At 38.4% G+C, this 22,697-nt stretch overlaps 1 protein-coding gene across 2 annotated transcripts in view; it reads left to right on the forward strand.

The window, feature by feature from the left end:
- The window catches only part of CDC42SE2 (CDC42 small effector 2), an 81,608-nt gene that overhangs the window by 44,846 nt on the left and 14,065 nt on the right, over positions 1-22,697 (forward strand). For both annotated transcript variants that reach the window (XM_017742753.1, XM_008640164.2), the window contains one exon: positions 3,261-3,584. In XM_017742753.1, the coding sequence (XP_017598242.1) occupies positions 3,531-3,584 (54 nt within the window). In that variant the 5' untranslated portion in view covers positions 3,261-3,530. The remainder of the gene's footprint in view (positions 1-3,260; positions 3,585-22,697) is intronic.

The raw sequence follows: 22,697 nt of genomic DNA on the forward strand, positions 1-22,697 counted from the left end.
ATGTATTTTGAGACCTCATTAGTTGCAGCTAGGTTTGGGGTGCAGTTCAAGCTTTGCAGGAACAATTCCCCGTGAGATTGCTAGTGCGCTGATATTACGTAATTACCTGGCTAGTAGCTGTAGGTCACTATGGTGCTTTTTTCTTCCTTTCTTTATAACCAATAACTTGGAAAAGAGGAGCAGAATTTTCCTGATTCAACTTGTTATTTAAACAAGCAATTGGCAGTGTAAGAAATTCTAGTGTGTTGTCATTAACACCACAGCACCAATACACCTTTTTGCTTTCAGCTTAATTACTTTTCCTTTCCATTTTGGTGCAGCAGATTTATACTTGATATTTATATTAGCTTGGTTCCTGTAAAAATAATTTGTTTAGTAGACTGGGAAGGTGTATGAAATTCCAGAGCTCTAACAAATACTGCTAAGCATTTGTTTGCCTTTTAAGAGGTGCAGTTAATGTCAGTTTTCTCCAGACCTACTGATATGTCAACTGTGTGTTTTTATCAAAAATCAACAGATTGAAGAAGTGTTGTTAGTGATTGCAGAACCACCAAACTAAAAGCAAATGTAGCACTTTGCAGGCCTAAAAATGCATTTTTAAGAATAAACATGTTATCAGAGATTATTATTTACAATTTTTAACTTGACTTGGTCATTCAAAAGCTTTAGATCTGAAGGAGGGAGTCAGTTTTGACTGTTCTGAATGTCACAAGTCCTGCATGCAGAGGATGGCTGTGTAGAGCAAGACTTCTGCACCCATGGGTGTTCTGTAACCCGGAGGAGCTTTCCAGGCTCACAGGTGCACACAAAAGCCCTTCAGGTTTGTTCCCAGGCCTTCAGCTCAGCGCAGTACTTGAGGCTGCAGGGAACTGGAGGAGTGTGCCAGCTATCAGTGAACAAACACAGAAGGCAGATCAACAAAAGGAATTTCCCTGCCTTTTCAATGTATGTCTTCTGCACTTGGGTGTAGCAGCCAGATCAAAGTTAATCCTCCGTGAGAACAAGAATTTCATATGTCAGTTCTGGACTCTGTCAAACAGAGGTTGTGAGGGAAGCAACAAGTGTCCTAAGTTCAGGAGTCACAAGTCAGAATATTGGGGCACCTGCAGAGCAAGAAAAACTCACTGCACGATATCCATTAATTGCTCCAGCAGCTTAAAATATATCAAACTTCAAAATGCAAACTTTGAGTATTTGATTTCTCAATTTCTCATAATCTGAGCAGCTACCTTTGGGGATGCATTGCTATGTTTCAGGACAACTTCAAGCATATCTTCTCAGAAGTAAATCAACCAACATTTAAGGAAACATAAGATGTACAGACACGGGACTAGAATTGTTAAATGTTACATGCTTAACAGGAGTTAACTGTGTTTTACTTCTGATTTTGTAACATACTGAATCAAATTTGGAAAAGAACTGTGTAGCATGCAAATTCTGAGCCTGCAGAGAACAGCAGAGTATTTTCCTGTCAAGGTTTTCTTTGTTAGTCATGCTATTTAAAGTTCGTGAAATTTTTAGTCACCAGAGTAATTGAGAAAATGTGTGTGTGAAGCCGCCTAATTACAGAGTGAGAACTTCCTTAGAGACTTTTATTTTCATTCTTGGATTTCACACTACTGGTTGTTGAATCCTGTGTTTTATTGCAGTTTCTTGACTCATTCATGGGATTTAGATGGTGATCTTTAAAGCAGGAAAAATGCATTCTAAGTAGTGAAAATGTCATGATAGCACTGTTCTAAGACCTTTTTTTTAAGTGTCTGACAAGCAAAAGGTTGTGTAGAAGTATTTTTGTCAGAGCGGGGGTAGTTTGCTTGTTAAGGTTTTTTCTTATCCTCAAGATACCCTGTTTAATAAAATTGCTTTGTTTTATGTGGTTTTACCAATAGGATAACCTATCAAAGCATTTCCCCCCCTTCCTATTCTGATCTTTAGGCAAGGTATGCCAGAAACAGGCATACAAACCTAATTTGACCCTATCAGTTGATTTTTCAAAGGTAGAGCTGCAAGTATGCAAGTACTTTGGCTGGGGTTTTGCTATTTAGATGGTGTTACTGCAGCATGCATTTATTTCTCAAAGAGCTTCAGTTAGTGTCTTAAAAGCTAAGTGTGAAAGCTTCCCAAAGGCTTTGGGTATAGTATGGGGAAGGTTCTGCTGTGTTCCTTTTGTGTGTGTTGTAGACAGTAGTCCTGGAAAGTACCTAGGTAGTCGTGGCCATGCAGTGCAGTGACTTGGTATGTGTGTAGTAAATGAGGGATATCTTTGCTCTCATGTGCTTGGCACATAGAGAACTAAGGAAGGTAGCAGCAAAGCGAAACTGCTCTGCCACAGAACGTGTGTACATAGATGTGTAGTTTTATGCATTGCACAGAGTCTCCAAACCATGCTGTGAGGAATTGCATAGAAATAATAGTTGTGCAAACATCTGTGTGGTGAAGATGCAGTCCTGTAAAGAATTATTATTAAGGAGTATCCTGTAAAAACTTCTGAAGACTCATTTTCTCACTTTCTCTGCAGGAGGTTTACCAACAAACATTATTTTAGCAAAGGAATGTTTGGAATTTGGAGCCTCATTTGTTCCACTTGAGGAGTTTTAGAGGTTTAAGGAAACAGTTTCAAGCTCTACAAGTAATATCCTATTTTGAAGTAAACTGTAAATGAAACATAGGGTAGAAGAGGGTGGAAGGAAAATACCTTGTGTTGACCAGGTCCAGCCATTTTGCAAAATTTTCATATACAGAATATACAGAAAATTTATATACAGAAATTTATTTGTTCCCTCAACATTTAGGAGAGCATGCCTTTGATTGTGTTTACATATTGATGAATTGTGTGACAGGGCTGGAGTTAAATACCATTTAAACCTCACACTGTGAATGGACTGGGTAACTTTTCTGTTGAAAAATATGATGTGGTAATAGGTGCAGTTCCCTAAGAGGTGTAAAGGGGTGTATGGACAATTATCGCTTTCTGAAATGACATTTGAAAGTTAGAAACAAACCAAGATGACTGCCAAGAGATTGGACACCAGTTCTTGGTATCACTTCATCTAACCAAAGCTGGAATATAAGTCTCATACAGATTTAGGGTATATGCTGTTTTTGGTAGTCACTGTAGAAATAAGCGCGTGACTTGTTTGCTAGTGTCTCCTCAGTCTGTGACTCAGAGTATTGCAAAGAAATCAGAGGTGTAGCTGGCTGGCTGGGAGATTCAGATTATTTATATTCTCTCTTTTTGATTAATGTACTTCTGTTTTCAGGTTCACGTAACGCTAAGGACCAAAGAAGCATATGTAATATTTCTCTGGTGCTGGGATCAACCTTCTGGAAGAAGTTTCTAAAATAACTTTTTGCCTTCAAGTTCTTTGTCCTGGGACTGACTTGTCTTTGGAGAAGAACTCAACAGAAAAAAAGATTTTCACATTGGAGCCATTAAAAATAAACCTGTTCAAAGAACTTATTACCTGCAGACAGACTTACGAAGGTTGAGTCCTGCTTTTCATCCGTGTTCCCACTTCAGACTGTAAACAATGAGTGAGTTTTGGTTGTGTTTCAACTGCTGTATTGCAGAACAGCCTCAGCCTGTAAGTATGAATATTAGCACTGCTTTGTTTTTTATATAATTAACTAAAATTTTAACATTTTTTAGTTTCCTTATGTTTCTTTTTTTTTTAGTTAGGGCTGTGTGGGCAAGCTTAGTGAGAATGAAGCAGTTAACTGATATCCTGCCTTGATGGGGATCAAAAATAGTCTGTTTTAAACTGCTGTCGTTTGGGGAAGGGAAAAGGGTGATGAGGATGTAAACTGTCATCCTAGAGTATAATTTTTTATATTCTATAAATAATTTTATATATTATAATTTCATATCCTATAAATAACTTTCTAGTGGAGATGCGTAAATGTCCTCACTTCCATATGACTTCAGGCTTGCCTTTGGGTGTGACTAGACACTGATGGTAGAAGGAAATGATTATGTTAGAAAGTCCAAAGTAAAATCCAGTCCTCCGCCACCTTAGTTTAATAAAGGATTTCATCTTTAATTGTTTGGTTAGTTTTTAGATCAAATCTTGGAAGAGTGAAGGGATGTTGTAAATACTTTATTTTTAATAAAATTTGAAATGGCTGTTGTGTGAGTGCGTAGTGAACATAGCAACTGGTTAGATAAAAGAACATTTCAAAGCATTTGTTAGGAATACAGAAATATTCTTTTTTTTCATGTATTTCTAGGTACCTTTAGAGTATGTTTCTGGGTCCAGTGCTGTTGGAGGAAATTCTGCCTGCATGAAGGTGGAATCAACTAGGAGTATGGTTAGGTCCGTGAGAAAGATCATTGTATAGTGTGACATCAAGATCAAGCTAAATTAATGTATAGAAATGACAGTGGTCATACAGTGGTTTTACAAATATGTAAAAAAAACCCAAAATAGTTACTACTGGTGGCATTACAGTAAACAAGAGAAACCCGGATTGAATAAAGAAAGCTCACATTAATGTGTTCAGTTGCTAATACTTGGCTTTAGGGAAGCCAAAGGATTGAAAAAAAAGCCTAACATTAGGCGTTGTCATTGCACAAAGCCTGAATGCCAGACTGATCCTCAGATGGCATGCAAATATTGAAGTGTGACTATTAACATTTTGAACTAATGAATGCAACTTTATCTCAGTCTTAGTCAAGCAGAGTTGTGGGAGATGAACTCTTGAGATGAAGCTGTGATCCTCCTCTCTGGCTTGAATACCATGCAATCCTTTAAAATGCTAGCTCTAGCCATATATAGCCAAAGTTATTTGTCTTGGTTTTTGAGCATAGATATGAATAAGATCTGACAGTTCAAAATATTTCAGATAGAAAAATGGCATATTCTCTTTGGTTTGAGAATCCTGAGGCTCAGTCCTTACAAAATCCTGACTCGAGTTCTATGATATTTAAGTTACAGCCCAAGAAATCCATATATGTTGATACAGCGGTCTGTGGGTAATGACTCACGAAGCAGGTGGAGATTGTACCTGGAAAGTGGAGGAGAGGGAAGCAACCCGCTCGGTTTCTGCTGATACAGTGGTGTGCATTTGCTTGATAATTAAAACCTTCCTTTTGTTTAAGATACTAATAGCACATTGCTGAGGACTGATCTAGTTTCTGAAATGTGCCTTTCAAATGTTACAGGAGACTTGCTTTTGTGCCAAAATTCTCCAGGATACATCTCAGAAAAAAAAGAGATGTGTGCCCTTCTTGGCATGCTTGATGAAAGGCACTTAGTTGTCCTTTCCCTGCAGTTCCTCACCTCATTTTGCTGTGTTGTGTTGTACAGCTGTTGCTCTGCCATGCTCGGTTGCACTGAGTGTTTAATCAGACACTTACACCTCTGAGTTAAGTACAGGAATGTTTTCCGTCTCTGACAAATAGCAAAGCATGTACTGTAAGTCTGAGGCAAACTGATAAATGAGACAAGGGATACGGAAGCAGTTTTTCCCTGTCTGTGCAGCTGTTGCATGATTGCATGTTTGAGAGAACTTACATGCTGAAAAACTAGTTTCTAGTCCCAAAATACTGTTACATATTTGCCCATTTTATCATAAACTAAGTGAAACTTGGATAAAAGCCATGTTTCAGTCCCCTGCTGTGCATTCAACCTGTCACTGGGTCCACTTTCTAAGGAGAAATGCCTAATCTGCCCAGTTTCATTCCTTTCGTGTGCCTTCTTCATTTTAACTCCTGCATCTCAGCTTTGTAATGGCCTGCCTGATAGTATCCCAGCCATTTCATGTTCAGCCATTACATGTTAAGAGGCCTTCTTCTGTAGAAGGACTAATACGGTCTTGTAGCAACACCAACAACCACCAGCCTCTCAAAATTGACCTTGAAAGGAGGAAGTTAATTTGCTGCTTGTTCTGATCAATGTTTAAAATGTTCCTTCTCTTTTTAAGCTTATAATAGAATATCCTGAGTCGGAAGTGACCTGAAAGGATCATGGAGTCCAGCTCCTGGCCCTGTGCAGGACAGCCCTAAAATTCACTCCATGTGCCTGAGAGCTTTGCACAAATGCTTCTTTAGGCTGGTGCTGTGACCGCTTCCCTGGAGAACCTGATCCAGTGTCCAACCACCCTCTGGATGAAGAATCTTTTCCTATATCCAGCCCACACTTTCTGGACACATCTTCATGTGTTCCCTTGGGTCCCATCACTGTTCACTAGAGAAAAGGAGGATCATCACAGCAGGAGAACCTTGTCCACATTATCAGTTGTCTGTCCATCCTGTTCCAGGGCCTAATGCCTATTGTGTGAGAGCACTTGGGAAGGTGAGGCAGCCTGGGAGGAACTTGCCTGTCACCACAAGCAGTAGTAACCTGCTTCCATTCTCCCTTGTCTCCTAGGTCTCCTCCTTCTGCCAGGTGACATTTTCTGAAATGATTTTTTTTCTCATTTTCTTTGGCAGATGCTGATATCTGAGGCATCTTTAATGTCTTGGATTGTGACATAAATGTTAACCCTCTTTGCTGGAGGGGGAAAAAAAAGAAAGTTTTATTATGTGCTTGTTTCTGTGATACTTATAGCATTCATTGAGCTGAGGAGTTCCCTTCTCTCTTGAAAAGCATCAGAATTGTCTCTGCTTTCTGCTGGCAAAATTCTAACATACTATATTTGAAATGGTCAAATACAGCATCTCTGTTCTTTTCAGCTGTAGTGCACTTAACATGAGATCTGTACATGCATTAGTCCTTTCAGTCAGTTTTATAGAAAAACAATAAGAATGCATTACTTTCTGAATTTCACTGCCATGACTTCTCTAACAGCATACCCCAGAGCAGAACAGTGTTGCAGTTATATACTAGTGTCCTTTGAGGTTCCTTAAATCAAGGACAATGTTCAAGTATTACCATCATCTTTTAGTGAAATATATCTTGGCACAGCTTTTAGTCTTTTGTCCATGCTAACTGGGTGCACCTTGCTGGTGTGAAATAAAACATGGGTGTCTTGGAAAGCATTGTTTTACTCGCTCTCCTAAATGTTACTTTGGTTGCTAAATATTTCACTTGGTGTATCCAAAACTGCAGTACTCATGATCAAAGAAGGCACACGTTGGAAGCTGGGTCTCTAAGCTTCTCTGAAAGAGAGTTATAAAATGAAAAAAACGGGTATTCAAAGAAACAAAACTAATTGGGGATGCAGCTGAGGAAAGCATATTCCTGATGGTGGCTTCTTAATAGTCTGAGGTTCTTAGCACAGTAGAATCCAAACAAAAGCCAAGGGAAGGTGTTCCTGTATCACCCTCTAGGTTTTTTTGGATTCATAATCTGTTTTACCACAATGAGGACTTCAGACAACTAGTTGCTTTCATATCTGTTTTCATGATACCATGGAGGAGATACTAATCTATTAATAACTATGCTCATATTTTCTTGGTGGTTTAAGTAGCCTGAATTCAGGCTGTGAATTATGATCTGACCCAAACCATTATTTTGGGAAAAGTAGCACTTTCTGTGATTGCACCAGTTTTCTTACACCTCCCACTGATACCCTTTATAGGTTCAGTAAGCTGATTTTGCACTTCCCAGTGCAAAATCAGTCATTTTTCGCATGCTTCTTCTGTGCTATCATCTCATCCACTGCTGTTTCAATAAACTCTGCCAAATTCCCACTACCAGATGCATTGCTCGTTAACAGAAGTTTAGAAATCTTGCATGTTTTCAGAGAAAGTGTCCATGGCTTCTGTCTTAGGCTGTGCTTGTCGCCTACACCAGGAATCTGTTACTTTCCTATATGGCTTTCTTCCTAGTCTGTCCATTTTTAACTTGCAAAGTTAATTTTTGGTCTGAGAAGCCTTTGGTCATGATCTGGTGCACTCCCACCTGATTTGGGCCAAAGCTCAGTACAGCCAAGCTTTTCAGGTTGCTTTGACCTTGCAGTAAAATTAGTGCTCCGCTACAAAAGAATAAACTATGTTCTCGTACTTCTGGCTCCAGGCTTCCTTCCCTAGTTAATTAGTTGATGTTTGTTGCTTGTCTCTTGTTTAGGTGATTTCCATTTTGTGTTTTGTCAAGGGGCTATTAACAGTTTTGTTGCATGCTATGCCATAAACGTTTAAAGTGGTTTGGAAAGCGAAGTTTGTTTAATGTCTCTTTTGATGTATGAAAGAGCGACTGATAGGTATTTAGGGTGGGGAGGCCCCTCTTTTTAAAAGTGGTAGAAAAAACCCTGCGCATGCTGCTGTATTTATCAACTGAACTGAGCACTGGGTGCTTCAGAAGACACAAATGATCTTATGGTTACTTAAGGAAATTATCCACTGATTAATGTTGTCAGCCCTAGGTTCCTTTCTGGAGAAGGAGTCATAGATACATCTAAGGATACATCTAACACTGCAAGTTGTGTAACTCTTAAAAACGTGAACACAGTGGAAGAGAATGAAGCATTCAGTGTGCCTTACAGCTACAGAATAGGTCACTCCCAGCAGGCACACATACCACCTTGCTGCTGAAGAAGTACTGGTTTAGGCTCCCTGTTCAGTACAGCAGTGCTGTGCAAGTGCAGCTTCAGGCTTAAAATACATAAAACTCAGGCTTTCTCATTAAATTGAATCAGCCTATCGCATTCAGTAAGCCTATGAAAGAATCATGTAAAAGATGACAACCTTAGAGAGCCCTCAGATTTCAGAGTTGTCCTACAGAGCTACATATTGAGCTGCCAGTTTAGATGGTCCAAATTCTTTCTTTTTCCTATTCAGTGCTGTTGTTAGAAGTAGCTTGAGGGAATACCTTATCAAAGGGGGCAGAATCAAATAAGCAGCAAAATGCTTGGCTTGTATTTATAAAACCCAATCTGCTTGGATGGCTTTCAGCCTGATAGAGCTGCTTTAGGTTTTTCTTTTACCTTTAAATTAGCTGCCGCACATCTTAAAATATTTTTGTGATGTTCAAGTATTAAAGTGTTCACAAAGAAAACAAAGGAAGCATTTTCTGTTTATGTATAAATACCTGAACGAAAATTAACTGAATGTTTTATGATCTTTTATTATGGCTGTGAAATTTTTCGCTCTTCATTAACTGCACTGATGCTGTTTACTTAATGTAATACTAGTTGATGACGTGGAAAATAGCTCTTTGGGGGAGGTTGGAAACAAGAATTATGCCAGCTTTCCATTGATGAGAATGTGTCTTGCCATTATCAACATACTTGAAGAACGATGTAATATGCTTTTAGTATCTGCAGGCTCCACAGAGCTCAGGCTTTCCATTTGAACATGGGGAGGAAGTAGACTGTGCTGTTTGTTGATCTGGACACCAGTGCTAGAGCCCTTGAGTTTCTTGTTTCTATTAAATCTCCAAATTTTTCAGTGAGAAGGAATTTTCAAGAGCAAAACCATGGTATGAGTCACTGACAAAAGGAGCTTCCACAAGAACTAGCTGATACTGGTTAGCAAAAGTTGGTAGTTTTGCAAACACCCTTGGAGACTGTGCTGAAGCATTTCTAATGCAATTTTGGTAATTTTTTTGTGATTTTTTTAATGGAAGTTGAGGCTACAAAGCCACCCTGGTATTTTTGGTGTGCCTTAGTTGTAATGTTTGGCAGGTCAGCTGTTTTATTCCATTCTGCTTTTCATGTCAGAGCAGGGAAGATGGGGAAGCATGAAGATTTAGGGGCATTTCTACTTCCCAACAGCTAGAGGCAGGGGTAATCTGGACATTAGCCTGAGAGATGTGCACTTTCACTGACACTGTCTGGAAGTATGCTTTGTGTTAGCGAATAGAGAAGTCAGTCGTTGCCCTGAAGCTAAGTGTTCAGCCTTTTGGCTTTAACTGCTTTTGATGTGAAAGGGAGTATTGAGACTAGAAGCTTCCTCTGCTCATATCTTACTGTATTTTTATTGTAACTTTTCTGGAATGGATCTCAGATATTCTGTTGGTGATAATTCTTAAGACCAATATGCAATTTTAAAAATACGTATTTTTAAATTGCTGTTTTAAAGATCTTTGCCTGCACTGACATTTTCAATTCCCAGCATTAGCATTTCACAATGCTCAAAGTTTTCCTTTTTCAGACTGTTCCTCAAACCTCTGGTTCTGCAGTTCCTGTCATGACACTTACTTATGCATGAGATATTCATGATACTAAAGTTCCCATTTACTTATAATAATGCTATTCTTCACTGTTCTCAAAGATCCTGAATTCATAAGGTATCCATTAAGTCACAGACTTCAACAGGTAATCACTTGCAATTAATTTCTTGCCTTTGTCTTCAAAGTGGCTTAGCTGATCACTCTAAAATTCTGACTTCTGTAATTCTGGGTTAATATCCTGCCACAGAGTGAGGAGAACAGAAAAGTGGAGGCTGGGCAGAAAAGCTGAAGCTGTGAACTGCACTCTGATGCAGATTCAGGGAAGCTATGACTCTCTGAACCCATTGGGTATTTTTTGTTTTTTCAAATAATTTTAGAGGGGTTTTTTTAGTTACTTGGGTGTATCCTCAAGAGGGCTGTAGTTAACTGTAGCCAAAGAAAGATACCATCTCTCTTCGTGTTTACTCCCTCAAATAAATGTGTAACACTGAGTGATTTGTTAATATGCTATGCTCTGAAAGTGACTTAACATCAAAAGGGATGAGGCTCACATAGAATTTTTTTAAATAGTTTAAACTACCTTATCTTTCTTATTGCAGTTGTAAATTCATCTCGTTCAGGCTTAGAAAATAGTCTGGGTTTAGAGTATGTTGTCTTTCTCAGGCACAGGGTCTTAATAATTGCTTTTCTCTTGCTCATGGTGTAACCTTTTTAGGGTGAACACAACCGCCCTTTATGTTCTGCTTGATAGTGTATCGTAAAGGAGTACCTAGTTCATAAGTTTTGGTGCTGGGATGCTCTCAAATCAGACTGTTTTAATTTTGCTTTATCTCTGGCAGGACTGCATTATGATTTATGTGTTTCTAACCTGCACAAGATGGTTGAAAGTTGGTATGTGTCTCCCTTATCTCCAGAGACTGAGAAATTAATTGAGACCAAATAGTGATTTGTCTTCTTAAGTTTTCCCAGACCAGCCTTTCCATCTCTCTGGAGCAGAGGTTCAGAGCTCATCCCATCACGGTGAATAGGAGGCAATACTTACTGCTTGTTGCTTATCAGTGTCTGCATTCCCTCTGGTTTGCATCCATCTCTCTGAGTGGGATATGGAGTAACATAGAGTTTGGTAGTTTAAGTTCATTAAAATAAATTGTGACCTTTGAAATTATTGTACTTACTTAAAAAGTAAAAACATTTCCCATGGGCATTGTGTCATGACTGCCGAGCGCAGGTAGATGCTCTGGAAATTCATCATTCTTTTATTCTGGCCTTAGATGCCTCCAAGTAGGTTCAAGTTTTGCCTTCACTAAACCCCTTCATTTTTCTCAATGATGCTGATTTACTGTTGCCTTGCAGTTCAGGCCTGATTCGTTTGAAGCATCAACATTGCAATTCTTGTTTTACATCTGGAAGATGTCAGGCAGGTTTTTTGTAGTCCTGTATGGTGGTCCATCAGTGGCTTCAGAACTTATGACCTTAAATTAGGAAAGAACAGAAAAATGGGGACATACAGGATGACATGGTGAAAAATTAATCTAATTTTAATAAAATGGAGGAAAATACTTTCAACAGGATTTATGAATAGATGTTAATTGGAGATTACATCAGAATGATAGAATTTTAGAGGTGATACCACAATCAGTTTTCAAAAAGACAGTTGCATAAAATGTAGTTATTAATCTTTACCTCATTATGTATTTTGCATAAAAATTGTCTTTTGGAGTGCTTTATCAGTTTTGTGAACTGAAAACCTGATGCTTTTAGAATTAAATTACCTAAAGAAAGCACACTTGGCTATGTTCAACTGGGAATTGGAGTTGTGTTTCAAGGGAGTGTATTACTTATAGAAGAAAATTACTCTTATGATATATATTCTAAATGTAGGTGGCTTACAAGCTATAATCCACTTCCAGTAGATTTCTTGAAAGATTGGAGTAAAATCTATGTAGGACATGTCCTATTTAACTCTGTTTAGGACAAGTATTACTTGAAATACAGCTTGTTGTACTGCAGTTACTAAAAACACATTTAATTCCTGGGCTCTAGGATGGTGGTAAAATAATGGATTACTGTTAAAATGAGAGAATAAATCCTGCCAGGCACATATTCCAAAGAAATGTGCTAGGATATGTAAACACACACACACATACGTGCATGTGCATGTGTGGAGCATACTGGATTGCTTGCATTTGTGGCAGCAGCTTGGCATTGCTGAACTTGTAAAGAGCGGAAGAAATGCCAGCACAAGAATAGGCATGCTGATCCACAGAACAGCTGGCAAAAGAGCTTACAGGCCTTTTATTCTCCGTGGAAGAATATCAAATGCGTGTTTTCTCTTTTTAACATCAGAACTAAACTTTTGAAAATGGGATGGCTTTCAGGTTCATAATGCAAAGAAGTGGAGGTTTGCAGGAGGAAAGAAAAAAGCCTCAGTGTGTGTACTTCAGGGAATAAAGAAACAAGTTTTGTGTGTGAGAGAGAACTGTGGCTTAACTATTGCTTTTAAAAATTATTTTAAAACCTGTGAAAGATGTGGTCATGATGAAAGCAATGTGGATTAAACTGACTGCTGCAAAACTAGAAACGATGCAATTGAGGCCTCTTTGTATAGTTCTACCCCTAAAGAAGTAAAACATATGCCATGCATCTCACGTCAGTGAGATTCAGCTGCTCTTTTAAATTCAGGAATAAAATGCCAACATTTCCATTGTTAAAGGAGATTAATGTTCCTACACAGAGAAGATAATGAAGAGGAAATTTACGCCTTTTCATACATACACATCTAGATGAAAACCTGACAAAAAACTGACTGAGGCATGAAGATAGCTGTGTGTTAGATGATTTAGTGGTTAAAGAACGGAACACTGTGGGGATTTATGCAAGCTGTAAACTTCAGGTGCTTCTATGGAACAAGGACATTTTCTCTGATTTGTGAAAATATTTGTTGCATGGTGGGTTGGATTTTGGTGTTTAGTCGATTTTTTTTTTTTTTTGTCTGTTTTGGTTGGTTGAGGTTTTTTTGTTAGTTTTTGGGGGATTTTTGGCTGCTTTGTTGGTGGGGGTGGTGATTTTTTGGGTTTTTTTGTTGTTGGTTGGTTGGTGGGGGTTTTTTTGTTTGTTTTGGGTTCTTTTTGTGTGTGTTTTGGGATAGTCTGCTGAATTACGGCAAAACCCAACTTCCAGAATATTTTCATTGGTGCTTGCCTGGGATCTGGCTGACTGCCGAGATACTCTTGGATGCTTATTAGTAGTTTCTGTGGGGCATGTGTATAAGCACCATGATTTTCTTTGAAGGCAGCTCACCTTGGGTGTTAAGGCAAAAATTTCTTCTAGACAGATTTTAAAATGGATGATGCTAATTCTGGATTGCATGTATTTTTTCCTTTTTTTTTTTTTTTTTTACTTACTTGATGGTCATTCTAAACAACTTTTTTAGATTATAGAACAAGAAGGGTTTCTCAGGGACCAATATTTCCATGATGTAAGTGCTGCAAAACATATGCCGTACCACTTTACAAATGTGAGGGTGTCTTGATCATTCACAGTAAAATTACTCTCCTTGTGTACTAGTAGCATGTTTTGTATCACCAAAATTATGTTTTGCGGTATCTTTGTTTCTCAGTGCCTCTGAACTAGACACCAGTGTAAGTAATGTTCACTCTGTTTAGCCAGAGAAAACAGAAGAGCTTACATTAGTATGATCTATCTTTATATGATAGGAAAAGTGACCAGGTACTCTGCAGTACCTTACATTATGTAACAACTTACGTAATTTAGTTTTCCAGAATTAGTCAGCTCACATTATTCCCCAGTGAAAAAAGAAAGAAAAATTATGAAGGGAGTGAGAGGATTTTATTTGGTATTGGTGTATTTGTAACTTTTGTCTAAACAGACCAACAAAGCTTTCCCTTTGAAGGCTGCTCTAAACCACAACTCAAAAACCTGTTTTACTCTAGAGTTGTTTGTTGATCACTAAAATGTACATCAGGTGGTTGACTCTTAAAAGGAATCACTTTTGAACTTCTAGTTACCAGCTCTACAAGCTCCCTCTGTGTTCAGAGAGTCAAGCTGAATCTTTTTCCCACACTGGTACAGTAAGCTTTCCATTAACAATCCCTCTGCTTCAGCTCGCTGGAATTTAGTAAATAATTTGGTCATGCCCAAGAAGGAATAGAATTCAGCTTAGGCTCTGCAGGCATTGCAGGGGTGAGCATTACTGACAAATTGGTTTTTATGACCAAACTTAGCAGACGCTTGTTTTTATAATGGCCTAAGACAAGAAATTCTGTAGGATGTACTGCCTGTGGTATGGTTTGTGCTTCTACTCTTATCCCCGATAAACAGCCACATCTAAGTTTTGTATTGTGGTTTTATGCAAGTTTATGTGGTTTAGTTTCTTAAAAAGAAAATGAACTGTCACTATACAGTCCCTGAACACAGAAGAGTGGTCTGAAAGTAAACCTTGCTGGGAAACAATTGGGAAGGGCAGAAAGGTTTCAGTTTCTCAGTATTTTTGTGTAGTAAACCCTAAGAGGGAGTGTTGAGTGTCATGATAATGCTGAATCCTGAATTTTTTTTTTTAGCTTGGCAGCTGAAAAATAAACACTTTTGTGCTGTACTTAGTGGAGAATATTTTGTCTTGAGTTCTGACAAATACTAGATTCATAAATGTTACTCAAAATGTATTTGCATTTTCAGTATGTATTAATATGAACTTTAAGCTTAAAAATTATGTTTAAAATTGTCTGTATGATGTTATAGAAAAAATCAGAGTCACTTCCTGTCCTAAATTATTTTGATGTAGTATACATTTCTCCACAGTATAAAACTTTACCACAAATGAGAAGCACATGTCAATGTCTGTTCAAGTCAGCAGTTGTAGACAATGCCTCTGTCCATGGATATTAACAGAACTTCAGGGAAATCTGGTGAAATAGTGAAGCAAGGTTAAGGCATAGAAACCATGGTGGAAATCTGGGAAGAAAATTAAATTCTTGCAAATTCTATGCCTTGATCATGGAAGCATGCTTCTGTGTGTTATATCTGATGACAGTGTGGCATAGGGAACTGTTAAAATAATTGGATATGATTGAAATTTGGCAGTTGTCTCTCTTCCAAGTCAGCGGTTCAAAACTTTTTTTTAATTGCCATACATGCCACAGTCCACAGAAAACCTGTGTGTTAATAGAGGGTACCTGACCTGTTTCAGGTTATGAAACACAGAGTGCTGGTGGTAATACTTTAGCTTAGTTGTTGGTGTTTTTCTTTAATTTAGGAACAATACATATCTTCCTAGCAAGAATAACTATTTGGTTCTGTATTCATAGCTCTAGTTGCTAGGAAGATGGAGTTATGTCCTGTCTTTTTGGCTATCTCATGGTTCCATTTGCTGAAGAGTAAAAGGAAAAACATTTACTATGAATTATCTACACTTATTATTACGCAGCCAGTTTAGAAATTTCTGGCCTGCAGCTCTTCAGAAAACCTGATTTTGCTCTGTATGTTTAGTGTTCTTTGTACTCTTCTTTCTGACTTTAACTACCAGTCACTGTAAATCTGTAGCTAAAAGCAGATGCTGGGTGTATCTTGGTTTTGGTAGAAACTGACTACACTTGTGGAACTGGGAAGCAGTTGCCCTGAAGTTGCCAGTAATGCATGAACCTGGAGGAATCTTGGGTATCTCCACAGTGCTCAGCATTGCAATGCCAGAGCTTCCTGTTCAGCTGTCAAAGAACTGTGCTTTCCTATTCTTCCTGTCATAAGAAGCTCCCACACTTGGTTTTATTCTGGCAAGATCACTAGATCTGACACACTGAGAAAACCACATTATTTCCTGGATTTCCACGGTGAATCCAGCTTCAGAATTTCCAGTATTAGGCTGAAGGAATTGTATGAAATGGTATGAAAAATTATGCAAGTAGGAGACACAATAAGACAATAATAGAAAATCTGCTTTTGCAGGAATAAATTTATCATGGATAACTTGGTGCAGAAAACCTGCAAAAATAAGGAAGAATAGGCTTGCCACAGAAATTGATTAGTAAGTAGGAAGGTTCTGCTGAGCAGTATGAGCATCCAACACTCTACAAATGATTGTGTGATATGTTGTTGATACTACTCATGAGCCTAGGAGTAGATGATGAATAGTGAATGTACTTGACTTTGCAAAATTACTGTGTCTTTGTAGTGCAGCTAGTGGAACAGTAAGAAGCTATTTCTGCTACTGCTCCTGAATACTTCTTTTCCACACACTGAATTTAGAAGAGTAGAATGTGACAAATAAGTCAGGAATATGAGGTACTTTCTGGCTTGATGAAATTGAAATAATGATGATTGTTTACACTCAAGACCTGTGGAATTGTGGCATGCCTCAGCAAGACTACACATCCAAGGGCCTGTACATGTTTGGAACTGATGTTTTCCTTTTGATGGGACACTGGACAAGGCAATAGGGATTCCTTTGTTTTGCCAAGGAAACCAGGACACTTCTTGAAAGGGCTTCCTTTTTATGTTCCTTGTTGTAATAAAATATGTAGGCTTACAGTGCTTGACTGGTTTTCCTGCACAGTGACCTTTTTTCTTTATTGTCTGTCTTTTGAGCCTACAAATTTTCAATGGCACACCATGTTGCTCCTCCTTTGCTGCCATGCTTCTGTTGGAACTTGTTAATTAGCTTCCCTTCTGTCATTTGGGGATATTTGCCACACTTCAGACATAGGCTTTTTGTGTTGCTGCTCTGTGTCAGTTACTATTCTGAATATGTCAAAAGCTGAGCAGAAAGCTAATTTAAGTCTAAGCACAGCTGCTGATTTGAACATTCCTTAAGACTTACTGGTAGACTACTCTCCAGAGATGCTTCTAGCCATGCTGTGTTTGGGCTTGATGTGTAAGCATCTCTAAAATACCTACTGGGCCATCCCTTGCTAAATTGTCTTGGCTGCTTGTTGTATTGTTTTTTTTTTAATTTTGTGTATAGTGTCACCATTTCTATGTCCACTAGAGAAATCACCTTTCAAATTCGTATACTTTTCATAGTATGGGAAGAACATGAGAGGCTGTTCCTGCTTCTCTTGTGTATGTTCTAAATCCTTCTTGCTTTGATGCCTCAAGAGCAAGGAAAAACAGATTGTCACATTATAGTGTATTGTGGGATGCATTTTTACAAAACGACTTGCCTAAAATGAACTGATTGACAGTCAAATTTGGGATGTTTGCTGAGAGCAAGAACTGGGATGGCTACTGAAGGAAATTTGTGATTCCATACTGATCAGTATGCCTTTGGAGCAGCAAGGACAACCCCAAGACAATGCTGAGGTCACTCAGGTGACAAATAACTTAGCAAGGAAATGCCAATGGGGAAGATCACCGGAAAGGTCAGCAGTCAGGAGTGTGTGTCACAGACTGAGACACACAAAGCTGTAATGGGGTTACTTCCCTTAAAAAGGGATTTGTACAAAAAAAGAGAAAGTATCTACATTTAGAGCAAGTTCATTTTGATAAAACTTCACTGAGAAGTAAGTAGTACAGTACACCATTAGAAAACCAGGAAAATATTTAGGTATTTTGTTACATATATATACACATATATATAAACAAGAAGTTGCTGCTGTTTGGGAAAACTAATGCGAAGTTTCTAAGATGATACAGAGGTGTTTAAAAACTCATGAATTCACTATGTGTGTGTGTGTTGATTCCTGAGGATATTGGAATTAAATATTGTGGCTTTGTTTTTGCCTGCAGCAGAAGTACTAGAGCTTCCAGTCACTAATCCTACTGCTAAAAAATAAACAGTGCCATAACTCATGAAAATCCATTGTATTCCAGTAAGGGAATTACAGTGAGTCGCATAAAGAGATTTTCTGAAAATACCATGTGGGCCCTGATTTATTATCGTAGTTAAAGGTGAATCACAATGTGCAGGCTTGTGAGAACATACAGCAGTGCCTTTAGGGGTATTACCTTTAGTGTGGTGGATGCTTTAACTAGCTGGTCCAGAGGAAGTGTTAGACTTACTAAGTGATTGGTTTTGTATGGTGAGTGTGAGGATCCTGTGTCTGACAGTGGCTATCACCTGTTTGGAGGTAATATTTCAGTTTATTTTTTGTTCTTTTACTTTTCTGCGGTGGAGGTTGGTGTGTGCCTATCATTCTGATGCAGAGCATTATACAGAGTGTACAGAGGAATATAGAAGGCTTGCATGTAACGTACCTTATGCAACATGTGTGCTTCCATCGAGATGCAAATGTGTTCGGCCACCTGCACACCCAGGACAAAACAAACCTGTTCATATCAGCTAGCCTTAGGAAGTCTTATTACAGCATGAAAGATAATTTCTTAACAAAACTGTTTCAATACTCTGTTCTTAGGCACACCCAAAGCTTTTGTTTGTGTTTGTATCTGGGGGGTAAAGAGACATTCATTTGGTTGAGCAGGAGGAGCTACATGATGTAATCCTGGCACACATCCTCTGGAGAACTACAGTTCTCATCATGCCAGATGATCTTTCAAGTATTTCCTGTGTTCTTGCTGGGGAAGGTCAGTAAGTGAAGAGGAAGAAAGTACAACATGATACAGTTTATGGCGTGTTCTTATCAAGACTTTGGCGTTCGATTTTTGAATGAACCTGTTAGAAGTTTCCAGAAAGTTTGTACTGTGGTGGGTCCTTATATCATTTGTTTAACCTTTATGTTACTATGTTTTTTGGTTACTGGGGAGAATATACAGGGAAGTCAATTGCAGCATGCTCTTCATCACCATCTGAAGCTAGAGACTTGTAGTCTAGATGACAAGACACTTCTGCATGCTGTCTAGTGCAATGCGCCTGATCATAGCAGTACCAGCTAGACTTGACTTCTGCAGGGTCAGGACCAATTGTGTTCTGGGGATCTCAAAGGATGGACATTCAAATTCAGTAGGTTTTTGGTCCAGTGTTTGACCACCTACATAACTGTTTATTGTATTTATTTGTTTAATCAGTGTTTTCTGTGTTGTAACTTCAGGCTGTGGCTTCTCAAACTGTCACTGTGCACCTTCAAGTCTGTCTGTCTTCTGTACCCTCCTATATAGGTAGTGGAAGACTGTTAAGGCTACAAGCAGATGTCTCTTTTCTTAAGGGTGAACAAACATGCTATTTCAGTCTCTCATCATATGTCTTGTACAGCAGAATTTTCCTCCCTTGTCCGTGTCATAGATCTGGATTGACTCTGAAGGTTCAATGATTAACTTTGTTTTCATCTGTGCAGGCTGGTAGTAAGCATTTCATCTGAGCAGCAGCTAACCTGTTGGAAGTTACTCAGCTAGGCAACTGTAAGGAGAGAGTTAATATGTTAACATTAAGTTCTGATTTTTGCTGAGATACTACAGCTGGTATCACAGACAAGGGTGCCTACGAAGGCTGGAAAAGGACTTTTCGCAAGGGCAGGTAGTAATAGGACATGGGGAATGGCTTTTAACTGAAAGAGAGTAGAATTAGTCTGGAGATTAAGAAAAAAAATGCTTTACTGTGAGGATAGTGAGCCACCGGAACAAGTTGCCCAGGGAAGTTCTGTTTGCAACATGCCTGGAAGGACCTTTGAGCAACGTGGTCTAGTGGAAGGTGTTGGGAGGGGGCATGGAACCTGGGGGTAGGGATGGTCTTTAAGGTCTCTTCCAATCCAGACCATTCTGTGAATCTAGGACTTGTTGCTTTCACCATGCTCCACTGTCCTTTAACTGATTAATTATCTGTAAATCTACAGTCAGACTTCACAGTCTAAAGACATTAAAGCAGTATAGTTACTGTCCTAGAATACCACTATGATTCTTTTAGATGACTGGGGTTTTTTAATTACTTCTTTAAAAAATTATGTTAGAGACATTAAACCACCCAAAGTAATTAAAATAAAATACTAGAAAGATAAGTAAGCATGTGGACAAAGTGACAGTCAAGTTGAAAGTTGCAAATGTCACCTTAAAATTGTACTAATGTGTATTTTGAAAAGGACAGTACTTACTAGCTAATACCAAGGAATAGATTCAGATTTACTATGTAACTTAAAGTTGGTTTAAGCATCTGGAATGGAACAAGTTCCCTTTGATGTGTGAGCTGAACACATTTCTTAAAAGACCTATTGTCTTTCAGAGTCATTTGACCTCATCTGGCAATTTTTTTCTGTTTATTTAGCAAACATAGGCTACAATTGCCAGTTTTGTCATATGATGACTAACATCATCATAATATAATGGAATATTGTGTAAACAAATCAAAAAGCTTACACTTCAAAAGATGCAAGAAGGTGGTGAATTTGCTAAAAACAAAGGAGCTGTTTGAGATAATATGCAATCCAGTTTGATGTAAAAAGTTACGAAATAGATTGATTTGATGAGCAGTTGAACTTAAAATCAATCTGGAAAATTAGATGATGTCAGCTTTACTGGCATTATAGATTCTTTTATCTTCCCTTTATTTTTGCTTTTTTCTATACATGAATGGAACTGCTAGTAGTTGTTTTGCTGAGGAGCTCAGACAATCAGATTTCATCATTGGTTTTTTTTACCACTTGAGTCAGTCAGTACATTCCAAGTGATTTTGCTGTAAAAACTAAATCCAGTGTAAACTTGGTAATCAGGTTATTAGATGCTAGTTGTAACAGCTCACATTACTAAAAAACTTAGCTCTTTTCAGTCCTTCGTCTCAATTTCCTAGCTCCTTTAGCTAGAGAAATCACGAGGCATCATGAACTTTTGGGAACTTAATGAAAGCCGAGTGTGCTGGAGACCTGCTACTTAACCTCTGTTGCTTAAGAGCTGGTGTGAAAGCGTGTGCAGGTTTTCTCCTGCTTCTGTTCTGATGAAGCTGTAGTTTGCAAGGTCGTTAATCAGTCAGGAGTCTTCAAACAATCTGCTGAAGACTGCCCACATAGGAGACTGAGCAAAATGTGTTTTAGTGAAGGCAGCAGCTTTGGTATCTTGTGGCTGATGGAGACCACAGCATTACTCAGAACATGATTATGCTGGGCTTAGATATCACATGTTACTGCTTTAGAATAAATCTGTCACAGAAATTCAGTGGTTTGGAGGCAGTGTCTAGCATTTCTATTTATCTTGCATTACCTTAGTTGTGCTTCTCTCTGTGTTCCTTCTGTGTGGGAGATGTTTTGATGTGAGGCATTTGAAACTCCTAAGTCTACTCTTGCTTATTCAGAGAGTATGTGGGCTCCTACACTTCAAATGGTCATTGTCACTTTATGGTTCAAAAATTGAATTAAATTCTGAAACATTAAACATATGCTAGTGCTGACTGGAATTTTAACATTAGTCTGTATCGTGTCTTTTTCATCAACTTTTATATAGTTCTTAGAGATTCTATAAATTATGGCCTCTGCAGTGTAAACTCACAGATTAAAAACAGCTGAAAAAATGAGAATACCACAATATTCAGGGAAATGTTTAGGGAATGTGCAACCTTTCTTCTTCAAAAATACCACACTGGCTTTATGATGATCCTATACATCCAGCCATTGGTGTCACAGTGTTAGTTTGCTACCTGATGATCTAGTTGGTAGAGATGGGTGTTAGCTTTCCAGCTTTACATACATACATTCTTTTTGTTGTTTTTAACATGTATCAGTAGGTTCCTAATTAGGGTGGAGAGTGTGGAGAAATGTATTTTAAACACACAATGCACAAAAACAAATGCAAGGGGTACCCTTGCCCCTACAGCCCCCTTATGTAGGGTTTGATGAAAGACACTACAACATTTTTAGGCAACTTTGATGGGTCGGTACTGGGAACACAGACATATCACTCAGACCACAGTTTGTCTTGAGATACATGCAGACGTTCTGTGCACGAGACTATTTTGGAAGTATTAACAGCATGTGTGTGGGAGGAGAGAAAACTACCTCTACAGAGTGATCTGATACTTCCTATTCTGAGCAAGTACCTAGCCCTTCCTGTGTGTTATTGTCTGGAGGATCAGATGGGTGCCACAGCAGAGGGATTCTTGCTGCTGGTATTTTTTCAGGGCAGATATAAAAAGTATGAAAGGTCAAAGAAGGAAAATAAAGGGGAGGATTTCAGTTTCTCCTGTAAATATCCAAGTCCTTCATCTTGAAATGGTTGACTGTCTTGACTTTGATTAAATCCTTTCCTTAGATTTCTGTCTTGGGATGTTTTTTATCTTTGGCCTACACTGCTTTTGAAGTTTCAGCTGAGTTTTTAAATACAAAGCTAGAAATGGCTCTGTTTCAACAGTTCTATCATTGAAATATCACTTTGTTCTCACAGAAGAGATAGGAAACACCTATCTTGATTGGTGATAAAGAACCAAAGAGTGAATTTGCAGATTAAGAGTTTGCTTTTTGCATTGGGTAATCGTGAAATTAGCACTAGAATAAGTGGTAACAGAAATTCTCCAAAAAAGGCTTGCTGTTTGAGGGTTATTTCTGAAACATCAAACACAGTAGGTGTGAGACTCTATGTAAGTCTGATAGTTCCTATGTAATTTGAAAAAAAATCCATATCATGTCCATATTATCAAGTGTCTTCACAGTGCATCCATATAGCATGAAAACAAAATATAATGAAAACATAGCAGGTAGATACAGAGGAAAACCAGGAGCATATTCCTTGTTTGCATTTTCCCCTGCCTGTCACAGGAATGGCAGT

Source organism: Corvus brachyrhynchos, unplaced genomic scaffold, assembly GCF_000691975.1.
Source record: "Corvus brachyrhynchos isolate BGI_N302 unplaced genomic scaffold, ASM69197v1 scaffold408, whole genome shotgun sequence".
Lineage (NCBI taxonomy): Eukaryota > Metazoa > Chordata > Aves > Passeriformes > Corvidae > Corvus > Corvus brachyrhynchos.